The 12,663-nt window shown below is 34.5% G+C and overlaps 1 protein-coding gene across 1 annotated transcript in view; it reads left to right on the plus strand.

The window, feature by feature from the left end:
* LOC127423073 (voltage-dependent T-type calcium channel subunit alpha-1G-like) overlaps positions 1-12,663 on the plus strand; it is a 258,610-nt gene that overhangs the window by 33,536 nt on the left and 212,411 nt on the right. The window contains exon 2 of the mRNA XM_051667102.1: positions 2,168-2,301. Coding sequence (XP_051523062.1) covers positions 2,168-2,301 — 134 coding nt within the window. The remainder of the gene's footprint in view (positions 1-2,167; positions 2,302-12,663) is intronic.

The raw sequence follows: 12,663 nt of genomic DNA on the forward strand, positions 1-12,663 counted from the left end.
TTTGCAATGACAACGTAACGCTGTAAACTCTAAATCCATAAAACGATACCTTACTGTTGAGCCTAAGGTAAAGTTCTGGACCTTTTTGCAAAGCAAGGATTTTAGTATGAATATTTTAATGTTTTTTTATAGTTAAATGATTATTATTTTGAGTCTGTGTTCACCATATGTTCACATTAAACCAGATAAATATTTAACATTAAAGCATGGTCTTCTGAGATCTGTCTCTGCCTGAATAGCAGCCCCTCCATCCCCCAACCCACAAACAATTAATATAAAATGATATGATGTAGATTCTCCCTTTGTCCTCATCCTGACAATAAAGTTTATGGATATGTTGTCTGTTACCATTAACTTTCAGTTGGCAAGAGCTTTATTCCACTATAGCCCAAATGTCTACTATATGAAATAACACAATACATTAATACATTAGAGCCAGGCTACAAATGATATACACCCCAAAGGTAAATGCTCTAAATTAACATTCCATGAATTGTCAGAGTGCAAGTGCTTTGGCTGGAGGGAACCCCTCACTTAAGAGCTTTGACTAATGTCCTTGCTGGCTGAGAATATTCAGGTGTTTTTCAGTGACAGCTGACCTTGAGGGAATGACAGTCTCTGAGTCTCCTGATATCTCAAGGACCCCTCTTATGGTCTTAACTCAAGAAGTGAAAAAAGGAGCCTTTCATATGGTTTTGTAAAGTCTAAAAATCTCTTTGAAAACATATTAAAAGAGGTCTAACAAATGTCTTTCATGCATTTAGCTCTAATCATTTACATTAATGAATTTGGTAGACACTTTTATTCAAAGTTACATACACTGCATTCAGTGTTTTCTTTTTGTTAGTCGTAAGTGAATCAAACCCATGACCTTTACATTGCTAGTGCTATGGTCTACCACAACAACCATTCAACAATAAACCATTTTTGAACAACAATAAACTGAATATGCTGTAAATTGAAGTATTTTTTATTTTGTTTTTTGTTTTTTTTTTAGAATTGCATCATAACATATTGAAAGGAAATGTGTTTTAAACTGATTATTTTATCCAGTTGTTTATTCCTAACTGAAATACTGGATGCATTACTGGTGCAACACTATTGTTGCCAATTTCCAATAACCTTTATTATTTACAGTTAGAATGCTTCAAAGACAAAAAAGAAAAGAGTTTCTTTTGAAAATTGCCAATTTAGATTTTGTAGTTATTGTTGGGCAGTTATTTTTCTCAGATCACTACAAATGATTGTTTTGTGTGTAATTTCTTCCAGAGTCTGGCAAAGTTGTCCTTCAGACTTCATCCTTCATAGCCATTAGCACAAACTAAAGACACTGAAAAATAATTTGTCTCCATTAAGGAAAAGTACACAAGCAGAGAACAGTGATTCAAAGTTATTATGCAGGTGTCATTGACTCTTTTCTGTCTTAATGCATTGTATTTATCATATTCATCTCTGTATATTTGTATACGTATATCTGATGCATATTTAATCAGGTTATTTAAGACAAAGCACATTTTGACTAGAAGAGGATTTGTGGGTAAAAGCTTGAGTCTTCTCTTTTGCCCACTCGGACAGACTCATTAAGCTCACTCTAAGGAAAAGTCAAGGCTTATAGCCCCAAAACTCACACACACACACACACACACACACACACACACACATGTTGATGTGGCTATCTTTATGAGGACTCTCCATAGACTTAATGATTTTTATACTGTACAAACTATAGATTCTATCCCCTAACCCTACCCCTGAACCTAATCCTCACAAAAAAACGTTCTGCATTTTTACAAAAAAAAAAAAAAAAAACGATTTGAATTATGGGGACACTAGAAATGTCCTCATAAACCACATTTATAGCATAAAACCCTTGTAATTTCCAGTTTGTAACCTAAAAATTTCCTCATATACCACCCAAACCTGCCCACACACACACACACACACACACAGATAATGATGTGATATCAAAGTGAAAAATTTAATATTCATCCACATATGCTTGTGGAGGGTTTATTTATTTATTTATAAGTAATTTTAAATTAAGTGTGGGTTAAGAAGTTGTGTGTCCTTAAGTTGGATCAAAAGAACACTTTTGCAGACTCTGTATTGGGCAATGTAGCGTTCAGAGTTTTTGCTAACACTTCGGATATTTCTTTCTTCTTCTCAGGACTTTGATGACTTCATCTTTGCTTTTTTTGCAATTGAGATGGTAATCAAGATGGTTGCACTGGGCATCTTTGGGAAAAAGTGTTACCTTGGAGACACCTGGAATCGACTAGACTTCTTCATTGTGTTGGCTGGGTAAGTCATCTTAAACTGACTTAAATGAAACTTGAGTTGAGTTTAATGGCTTTTCTTAACATTTGACATTTAGCCTGCAAGTTTTCTCACTCTTCTCTATTTTCAGTTGTAAGCTTGAACTTAGTGATTTATAAAGACTTCTGAATAGCAGGTAACTATAATCTGCATAGTTTTTTTCACCCAAGTTTTCATTTTGAGAAAAGGGCTCAACCTAGTCTCATAGAGTAAACGTTACTAAAACTACATTTTTGCAAACTGACCTTAACAAGCGCAAAAACAAGTGTTCTATGTTTTGTTGCAGTTTCCTGGTGGAATTAACATTAGAGGCGTTACAAGTGTGCGTAGGGTTGCCAACTTTAAACCAGCCAAATACAGGACATTCTATCTTTAAATATAGGAATTTTTTTTTTTTTTTTTTTTTTTTGCAGGGATCCGGCATGAGACGTTGAGCAACAATTAAAGAGGTCCACCTAGATCTTGTTTACATATACATTTCTGTCAATCTTCAATTTTAATACACACTTCTTTTGCTAAAAGAACAAAGCTGCAATTATTAGAGACAGACAATATTTTTCTGTTAAGCGTTTTCTTTCCCATAATTAAGCTTATAATTTTAACATTTTAAAGTTCAATGAACTGGTGTGTAAAACTGGGTTCATCAGTTTATAGACAGTAAATTACTTGTTTGTTAAAAATAGTATATATCACTAAAAAAAATTATGGATTTCATACAGAACGCAATTTTGTTCCCTCAAATACAGGACTGTTGGCATCCCTAACTGTGCATTTTATTCACTTTCACACAAATTACAATTACAATGGCTGATTATGACTTTATAAAAACGTATTTTTTTGGCGGACACCCAAAATAGCGCACTATATATATTGGATAGGGGGCGGTTTCAGACACAGCGAGTGTTCCGTGACCGGGGATGGTGCCCTACGCTGGATACGTACTCTGCGTTTAGAGAGCGGCGGTATTGCTGTACAGAACTAATGATCTAAATTCTTTCGACACTGAAAACTGCAACTACACTGAAATAATAATCCACACAGGACTTTAAAAGCTATCTTTTGGTTCATACAATGCAAGTGAATGGGTGACAACATTTTAAAGCTAAAAAAAATCACATAAGTCAGCATATAAGTAATCCATAAGACACCAGTGGTTAAATCAATATCATCAGAGGCAATGTGATAAACAGATCACTTTCATATACTTCTTGTGTTTTTGGAGATTCGCAGGGAGAAGAATGTCTAGCAAAAAATGACAAATATTGATCTGTTTCTCACCCACACCTATCATATCACTTCTAAAGATATGTATTTAACCACTGGAGTCTTATGGATTACTTTAATGCTGCCTTTATGTGCTTTTTGGAGCATCAACATTTTGGCACCTATTCACTTGCATTGTACTGAACTACAGAGCTGAAATATTCTTCTAAAAATCTTAATTTGTGTTCTGCAGAAGAAAGAAAGTCATACATATATGGGATGGCATGAGGGTGAGTAAATGATGAGAGACTTTTCATTTTTGGGTGAACTATACCTTTAAAGTGATAGCTCAGCCTTAATGTAATATTCTGCAGTCATTTCCCAACCCTCATGTTATTCCAAACCCGTGTGACCTCCTGTATTCTTAGACAGGATGTTACAGACTGACAGTCTCGGTCACCATTCACTTTCAATATATATATATATATATATATATATATATATATATATATATATATATATATATATATATAAAAGAAAAAACACATTCACTGAAAGTAAATAGTGAGCAAACATTCTGTCTAATATCTCCTTATTGTGTTGCATGGAAGAAAGAAAGTCAAATGGGTTTGGAACAACATGATGGTGAGTGATGACAAAATTCCATTAATAATAATAATAATTCTGTAATACATTTTAAATGTGTATTATGTAATGGAATATAGGGGAGTTAATGTCCATCATGTCATTTGTGAAAATAACAAATTACTCATTACTTGAGTATTCTTTTAATCAGATACTTTCTTACTCTTACTCAAGTAATTATTTATGTTAATACTTTTACTTCTACTTGAGTAATTATTTTTTAAAGTAATTGTACTTTTACTTGAGTACAGTTTTTGGCTACTCTACCCAACTCTGATCATTTGAAAAACAACACATTTTAACGCTTATATTACATACTCACCCTTATTTACACACTTATTCCAATGTGATTAGCTTGTGCGGTAGCTCACCTGATAGAAATGTGGACTTTGGATTTGGAAAATCATGGTTCAAACACAGCCAAGCACACAGGCTGACATGTGAGATGAAAATGTCATAAAAGCAACACAAAATGACGTGGTTGCTTCAGAAAATGTGCTTTTCAGGTCGCATTTGATTCTATCGGTTAGATTATGGTGTTGGTTTAGGGAAAGGATGTCTATTTTGTTTACCTCTCATTTGTGTTTATAACACTATCGGTTAGGTTTAGGTTAAAGACTTAGGTTAGGGAGGGATGTTTTACTCTTTAAAACCTCCATCAAAGATTCACCTTGTCTGATTACAACACCATTTCACTTGCTTTTGGTGCCCCCTGTTGGAGATTTCACTGGGAAACTGCAGCAAAAAGTGTAATGAAGCACATAATTTTGTTTTGCAAAAATGTGTCCATGTTCACATAATGTTAGATCAGGAAGAAAAGGCTTTTGATGCATTAAAAGAGATGAGTAACCTTTAAAAACATGGAATACCAAAATTTTACTGTACATGACAGAATAAGGGCACATATTATTAAACGCATTTGATTTATTTATTTAATTACTTGTTTAAACATGCGAAGGAGGTGGGCTTCTCCAGCTGAGTCATGGTTCTCTCAAGTTTACTTCTCAACTACTTAAACATCTTAGGGAGTTTGCCTTTGCCACTGTCACCTTTGGCTTGCTCACTGGGGATTTAACACACAAAGTTTTTTTTTTTTCTTTTTTGTAAAGCTTCGTGGAACAAGATGTATTGTGAAAAACACTACAGAAATAAATACAATTGAATTGAGATAATATGACATTTTAATCAATTCAAACATTAATTATATCAGTTATTTTAACCTATTAATTACTTCAGACAAGCCTGTTTCTTCTCACACTCTTCACTCCAGCAAGAATATTGTCAAGGGAATAAGGTAGGATTGGGATTCAGCTAGTTCTTTTCACCCTGTGCTTCTGAATCATTCACATTTCACACATGGTTAGCTACATATACATCTTCTGTGTGTGTTTATTTGTCAGAATAATCTTGATTACTGTCAGGCCATGCGTTTGTGTTTATTTTTGTGTGTTTTAATTTTATCACATTGCAAAGCTTCTAAATTGGGCACACTGCTGTGAGGGGCACTTTTGTGTGAACAATTGATCAGTTTAACGCCACTCTGATTTGTAAACACTTCATAAAACAAAAAGGACTTGGGTTGAATATACACTGTTAGCTGTGTTAATGTGTACCACAGGAAATTTTGTAAATAATCTAATGTTTATCAAGACTTAAAGATGCACTCTTTAAGTAATCTTTACCTCATTAAAAAGGTTTTACCTTAAGAAATGGATAGTACTTTCTGCTGAGTAGAAAGACATGCGACTCAGTGGATGGAAGATTTGTAGTTTGATAACCATAAGGCTATCTGCAATCCAACTCCTACACACATTCATAGACTCAGTCAAGCAGACACATGCATATCCACACACACATAAATTGGGCTCAGAGTTAACTTGGCATGATGTATGCTTCATAAGCAACACAAGGACATCCACCCATTTTCGTTCCATGAAGCTTGTCAATTCCGACCCAGTGACAGCACAGTCGTTGCCGCAAGATTTACGACCACTGACCTAACCTCATGTGTCTTGCATAGGATTATTTGTTGAGGTGGAAATTAGCCCAGCATATGGAGCATATGGAAGTACATCCAGGAGACATCAGCCAAAGTGTGTACACAAGATAACCATAAAAGAGTGACATACTGCTGGCTTGTTCCACAAGCATGTTGGCTTAAACCACGTTCCCTCGGGGTATTTTGATTATTTTCCAGATGACAAGCTTAACATCAAAAAAGCTTTAGTGATTCATGACAGTCTGCACATCCTCAGTACTGGGATCAGTAGTGGCATCATTTGAATAGTCTAGAAAGTGTTTAGTTATTAATTAGCTTAAAGGAATAGTTCTTCCAAAATAATCTATTATTACACAGTATACTTACCTTCATGCCGTTAAAACACATATGACTTTCTTTCTTTTGTGGAACGCAAAAGCTGAAGTTTTAAAGAATGTCCGGGCCACTCTCTTCCATAAAATGAAAGTGAATGTGGACTGGGGCTGTCAGGATCCAAATTGAACAAAAAAAGCATCATAAAAAGTATAAAATTGGTCCATACAACTCATGCACTATATCACATTTCTGGGTTTGCAATGCAGACAGTAAACTTTAGAAGGGTAAGACCACATTAAACATTATTTTTGCATTGACACTTGCTCAAAGAGCAAAACAAACAAACAAACAAACAAACAAACAAGCACAAAACACTTACATTTCTACAACTTTCCGCAAAGGGAATGGATTACTACAATCTTTAGAACGAGATGTTTGCAAAAATTACTCCCTCAGCAGCTGTATTTGAAACATCATGGCAGTGTTGACTATTTATTTATTTTTTATTTATATATATATATATATATATATATATATATATATATATATATATATATATATATATATATATATATATATATATATATTAATAATGCTAGGATTATACAATGCAAAAAGTATAGTGATATAAATCTACAATAATAAAAAAAAAAAATAATAATAAATAAAAATAAAAAAAATCATAGATTTTCCCAGCTAAATTAAGATAAAAATACTTGGAAGTCTTGGAAAGGGTCAATTCTAAGTCTTTTGTATCATTACAATAGCCACTGTGTGAAGAACTTACTAGAAATTATGTTGTACTTTCATTTGTGGGTGAACTAACCCTTTAATAATTATTTTTTTTGGCTTTGCCAAAAAGTGGCGACCAAAGTAACAGAAAAAGTATAATTCATTAGAAACCAGAGAGCTCATTTGTTTCAGTTGAAAGTTTAACATTTATTGTGTTTTTCCTTCTTGCATTTCTATGTGATAAATCACACACCTAAAGCTCACTTTAGCCTGCTCACCAAGTGAATAAATTGGTAATGGTGGTTTAACTGGATGGTTCTATTTCCAAAACCCCCCTTCACACAGACATTGTTTTGCTCAATCTTCTCGTCTCATCTATCTGAGGTGAAAGCCTGCTCTCCTAGATGAGCCAGGAGCTTATAGATGTCTAAAGATCTTGGCTGCTGTGCTCAGGATTGTATGTCTTTGTGTGTCTCAGCTGCAGAGACATTGAGTCTAGTCTGCTTTCTTCTCAGTCTTTAAAAGAAAACCTTTAGAGAATGCAGACCCTCGATACACCTCAGCAAGACAAGGGAGCAGTTTCAGACACCTGCAGTGTTTTAGCAACTTCCTCTGTCTTTTAAATAAGTCTGGCCTATTTCCCATTTAGTGAGTCTTTATACACACCCAGTTAAACACATACAACTGGTACCCACAGAGCTTCTACAAGGAGTGTGACAGTGTCTTTCACAGGTTTCTTTTAGTTAAAAAACAAAGTTTCTCAAGATGTTGACAAGAAAAGTTTGACAAGATGTTGCGTATGAATGCATTTTTAGAATTTCATCTAGCATACTTTGCCATAACCTTGATGGAAGTGAGTTTTATGAATTTTTCCATAACGGCTCTACCAAATGTTGCATACTTTGACAAGAAACCCATATGCTATTATTTCAGGCATTACTCTGCATGCAGTTTCCTATTACTAAAGGGCTGCACAAAAAGATTATGTCCTTCACGTGCCAACTTTTTCCTAGACAGAAAATAGAGACAAGACAAATTGTGTCTTTTATTTTTTATTAAATGTTTCTAATCCATTGGAAAAATGGATAATGGGGTATTTTCACACTTTTATTTTTTATCAACCCCTCTAATGAAAAGCTGAATGTTAAATACCTCATGTTGAGACTGGTAGATTCACAATCAAAGCCAGGCCTAGGTGTCTTAATCATTTTCTCTCTGCCCTCTTCCACATCCTCTTTGACTTCCCTTCCCTTCCCTTCTCTTCTCTTCTCTTCTCTTCTCTTCTCTTCTCTTCTCTTCTCTTCCTCTTCCTCTTCCTTATCCACTTCCTCTAGTTATTCCTATTTCTCTTCCACTTCCTCTTCCTCATCTTCTCAGATCTTATCTTCCCCTTCCACTTCCTCTTCCTCATCTTCTCAGTTCTTATTTTCCCCTTCCACTTCCTCTTCCACTTCCTTATCTCTTCCTCTTTCTCTTCTGCTTCTTTGTCCTCTTCCACCTCCTCTTCTTCTCTTCTCTTCCTCTTTTCCTTCCTCTTTCTCTTCCTCTTCATCTACTTCTCATCTCTTCTGCTTTTTCATTTCTTCTCATTTCTTCCACTTCTTCTTTCTCTTCCACTTCCTCTTCCACTTCTTTTTTTTATTGTTTCATTGATAACATATTACAGAACATAAACATTAACACACAGGGGGTATACATAAACAAGTACAACTAATCAGAATCAGAATGAGCTTTATTGCCAAGTATGCTTACACACACAAGGAATTTGTCATGGTGACCGAAGCTTCCAGTGTAAGAGAATGCAACGTATATACATACAAACATATATGTTTAAACATATATACATATAGTGACATAAAAAAATAAAAAAATAAAATAAAAAAATAAGATATATCATATTAAAAAAAGAGAAATGTACAATAGTGCAATAATGTTGTTAGAATATTTTATATACAGATATAGATTTTTGTGCATGTGATATAATGTATTGAAGAAGAGGTAGGATATGTTAAAGAATATAAATGAAATATGGATATAAGTAGGAAACATATTGCACATGGTTGTATTGACCAAAGGAAAGTATTTGGGGGCAGTTTTAACTGTTCATGAGGTGGATGGCCTGAGGGAAAAAACTGTTCCTGTGCCTGGCTGTTCTGGTGCTCAGTGCTTGATATAAAATCTGTTCAATGATAAGGGATGTTTTCTCAGCTTTCTTCTCTTCTCTTCTCTTCTCTTCTCTTCTCTTCTCTTCTCTTCTCTTCTCTCTACGATTGGCTTTTTTTTGGAAGTTGAGTGTCTCACATTTGCAGGCTGATGAAAGGGACTGAAAGCTCTGGCAGGCTTACTGAAAGCATTGCAGTTCTTTTACTTAAAAGACCCCTCAACTCACCCTCTTTTCTAGCACACAAACTCCACTCACTTTTAGGTTAACCCTTCAAGCAAAATTGAGAGCCAAGATTGACTAATGTATTACTCAACTATCAAAATTATACTGTTGCTACTACTACTACTACTACTACTACTACTACTACTACTAATAATAATAATAATAACAATAATAATAACAATAATAATAAGATGATTCGCTTATGTTTTCCTCTTTTGTAAGTCACTTTGGATAAAAGCGTCTGCCAAATGAATGAATGTAAATGTAATAAATTAATAAAGAAATTATACATCAGTGGGTTTTAAAGATTCACTTCACTTTTAGAATAAGAATGATCTTTCTACCCCATAATGGCTTTTGGCAATCGGATGACGCCCTGGTGGAAAAAAAAATTTTTTTTTTGATAATTTACTTTCCCTGTGGGTTGTTTTAACTGGCATTTATGCTTTTTCATGTAGACAGCTGTCAGTTTCCTGTGGTCAAGGCAACAGTTCTGAGAGTAGCTAAGCCCTTCAACATAACTGCCATCACTCATGTCAAAAAGCTGACAATTACAGTGTCTAAGAAACTGCCACCAGAACATGCTCAGTCTAACCTCTTTAGAAGTCTTCACAACCTGAACAATTTTTAATAAGGGACAACATTTGATTTAATTTTCAGGGGGATTTTAACCTTCTTTGGGGCACATTTTCTTGATCAGGGCCACGTTTACCAAAAGCATCTTAAGCCTAAGTAGATTTTATGAATCATCTTAGAATTACAGGCTTTTCCTTAAAAGCGTCATAACTGAAGTACTTGAAAAATCGCTACAGACTTACTGTAGGACACAGACTTACGCAGACACCTGCAGGACAATTAAAGAAATTACACTTAATAAAATTGAATACAGTTGCAACAATTCCGTTTTCACTTTGGGGAGCAAAGAGCAGAACTCCGTTTGATTGGTGAATGTTCCTAAAGTGCAGCCTCCAACACTCTGCTGACAACACGGTAAACTTTGTTATATGCAATATATGCTTGCTCATTGGCAGGATCATTCACAGGGACTCAGTGGCTAATCGCAAGCCATTAACATATGTCTTCACTGACCATTAAAGCAATTGCATGTCTACTCACAGAATTTGCGAAAACATTTGCATTGCAAATGCACATCTGATGAATGAAGCAGGGAGGCACTAAACCCTAAGCCTAATATAATATAAAATATCAATCGTCAGATAGATTAGATATCTGGGGCTTTTTAAATCACTTTTGGTGGTATTTTTGCCCTGAGCCTCTGTTAATTTCTGATCTAAATTAACCCGCAGTGAAACTTACTGATCAGGTCATGACCCAACTATTGCCACATCGGCAGTGCTAATGGAGTCTCCCTGGGCTTGAATGAGGATTCCGTGCTTAGGTATAGAAGACTTCAGGAATGCCATTTGGCCTGGAGGCTGTTGATGACACTGGACAGCAGCCAGTGCTTTCATCTTAGAAGTTTTTCATCTCATATTTGTATATGGAGATGTTTTGAATTGCTAACACAGCCATACACAGATACTAGCAGATGGCTGGGAGCTTCCACACATATGAAAACCATTCACTTGCAGTGAGAGAAAGAGAGAAAAACATGAAAATTATTTGCTTTTATTGGCTATTGCGTTAACAGATTCGGTGAAATAATAGCTTTAAATCCTCATTTAATTTTTTTAATTTGTATGAAAAATTCAATCTTCATGTGATGGCTTTCGGCACTCCCTGTGCATGATAAATTCTGTTTGGACAAAAGCATGAAGTACTTGACATTAAATACTTTTGAGACATTGACGTCTTGCGGTGTGACATACACTCCATCTAAAATGGTTTTGAACAGCATTTTGCTAATTATTTTATAATTTTTTTTTATGAACATATTAAATGAGAGACTACAGGGAATGTTTGTACTTTTAAAAATCACTTATCACACTTCTGGAACCTTTGAAATATCACCTGCTGTTACCATTTTTTAAGCAAAATCCTGTCCTCGTTTACTGTAGTCATAAACTGAATCCAAATTCAGACCCAAATGCCTTCTGCTTATGATCTATTGATGTTTTTTAGACTGTGTCCAGAACTGCTGCTAAAACAAGTTATGCACAGTACAGACCAAAAACCCTTTCAATGGGATGAGACTAGGGCTCTGAATTTCAAACATTTTCTCAATGAAAAAGCCAGTTAAAGGTTCCCCTCATTCTTTTTCTCTTTTTTTTCCCGACTCATCTAAGGACTGCTCTTTGGCTAAGGCTCACGGAGCAAATCTGGTTTCCTCTTCATCCACTCAAGTTATATGTCTGCATTAGCTTCCATTATGATTATTATTCTGTAAAGAGACAATGCTACTGCAGAAAGGGTCAGTGTTGACATACAGTATTATTCTTTACATGAATCATGTTATGAAGCAGATTCGTTCTATAGTTTCCAGATATTTTAAAAGTAATTTCCTTAAAGATTTTAAACATTATACTGTGTAATACAAATAATGAGTTAAAGTGTTAATGAACCGTACTGTTCCAAGCTACAGTACATTTATAAGTTTTAATATTAAATGCAATTTAATTATAAATTACTATAAAGTATCTTTGGATATACAGTAATTAGGCCTTCAAAAAGGTAACAGGACTGACCGTTTTAAAGGTTAAATTTGACCTAACAAGCCTCATGGTTATGGAACTATGGTGCTTTTTAGAAAGAGCATGTTGATATTTCTACAAATATCCCCTTTTAAATTATTATATGTTTACTATATTTTGGTTGTAGGGTTGCCATTTTAAATGTGTACCCTACTGACAAACAAAACAAAAATATAGATAAAGTGATACAAATGGAGTCTGGACAAGCAAATTTGTCCTTGAGCTGTTCGGTCATTATCACAGTTTTTATGGAATAGTAATTTACATCAAAGGTGGAGAAATATAATGGTAATAGGGTTCACACTTAACCTGGGAACACAGCTTCTTGTATTTTTAATAGTGTTGTCATTCGATTACATTTTTTAATTTAATCACATAATTTTTTTTTAGTTAATCATGATTAATCACAGATTTAG

This window comes from Myxocyprinus asiaticus, chromosome 32 (assembly GCF_019703515.2).
Source record: "Myxocyprinus asiaticus isolate MX2 ecotype Aquarium Trade chromosome 32, UBuf_Myxa_2, whole genome shotgun sequence".
NCBI classification, from domain to species: Eukaryota; Metazoa; Chordata; class Actinopteri; order Cypriniformes; family Catostomidae; genus Myxocyprinus; species Myxocyprinus asiaticus.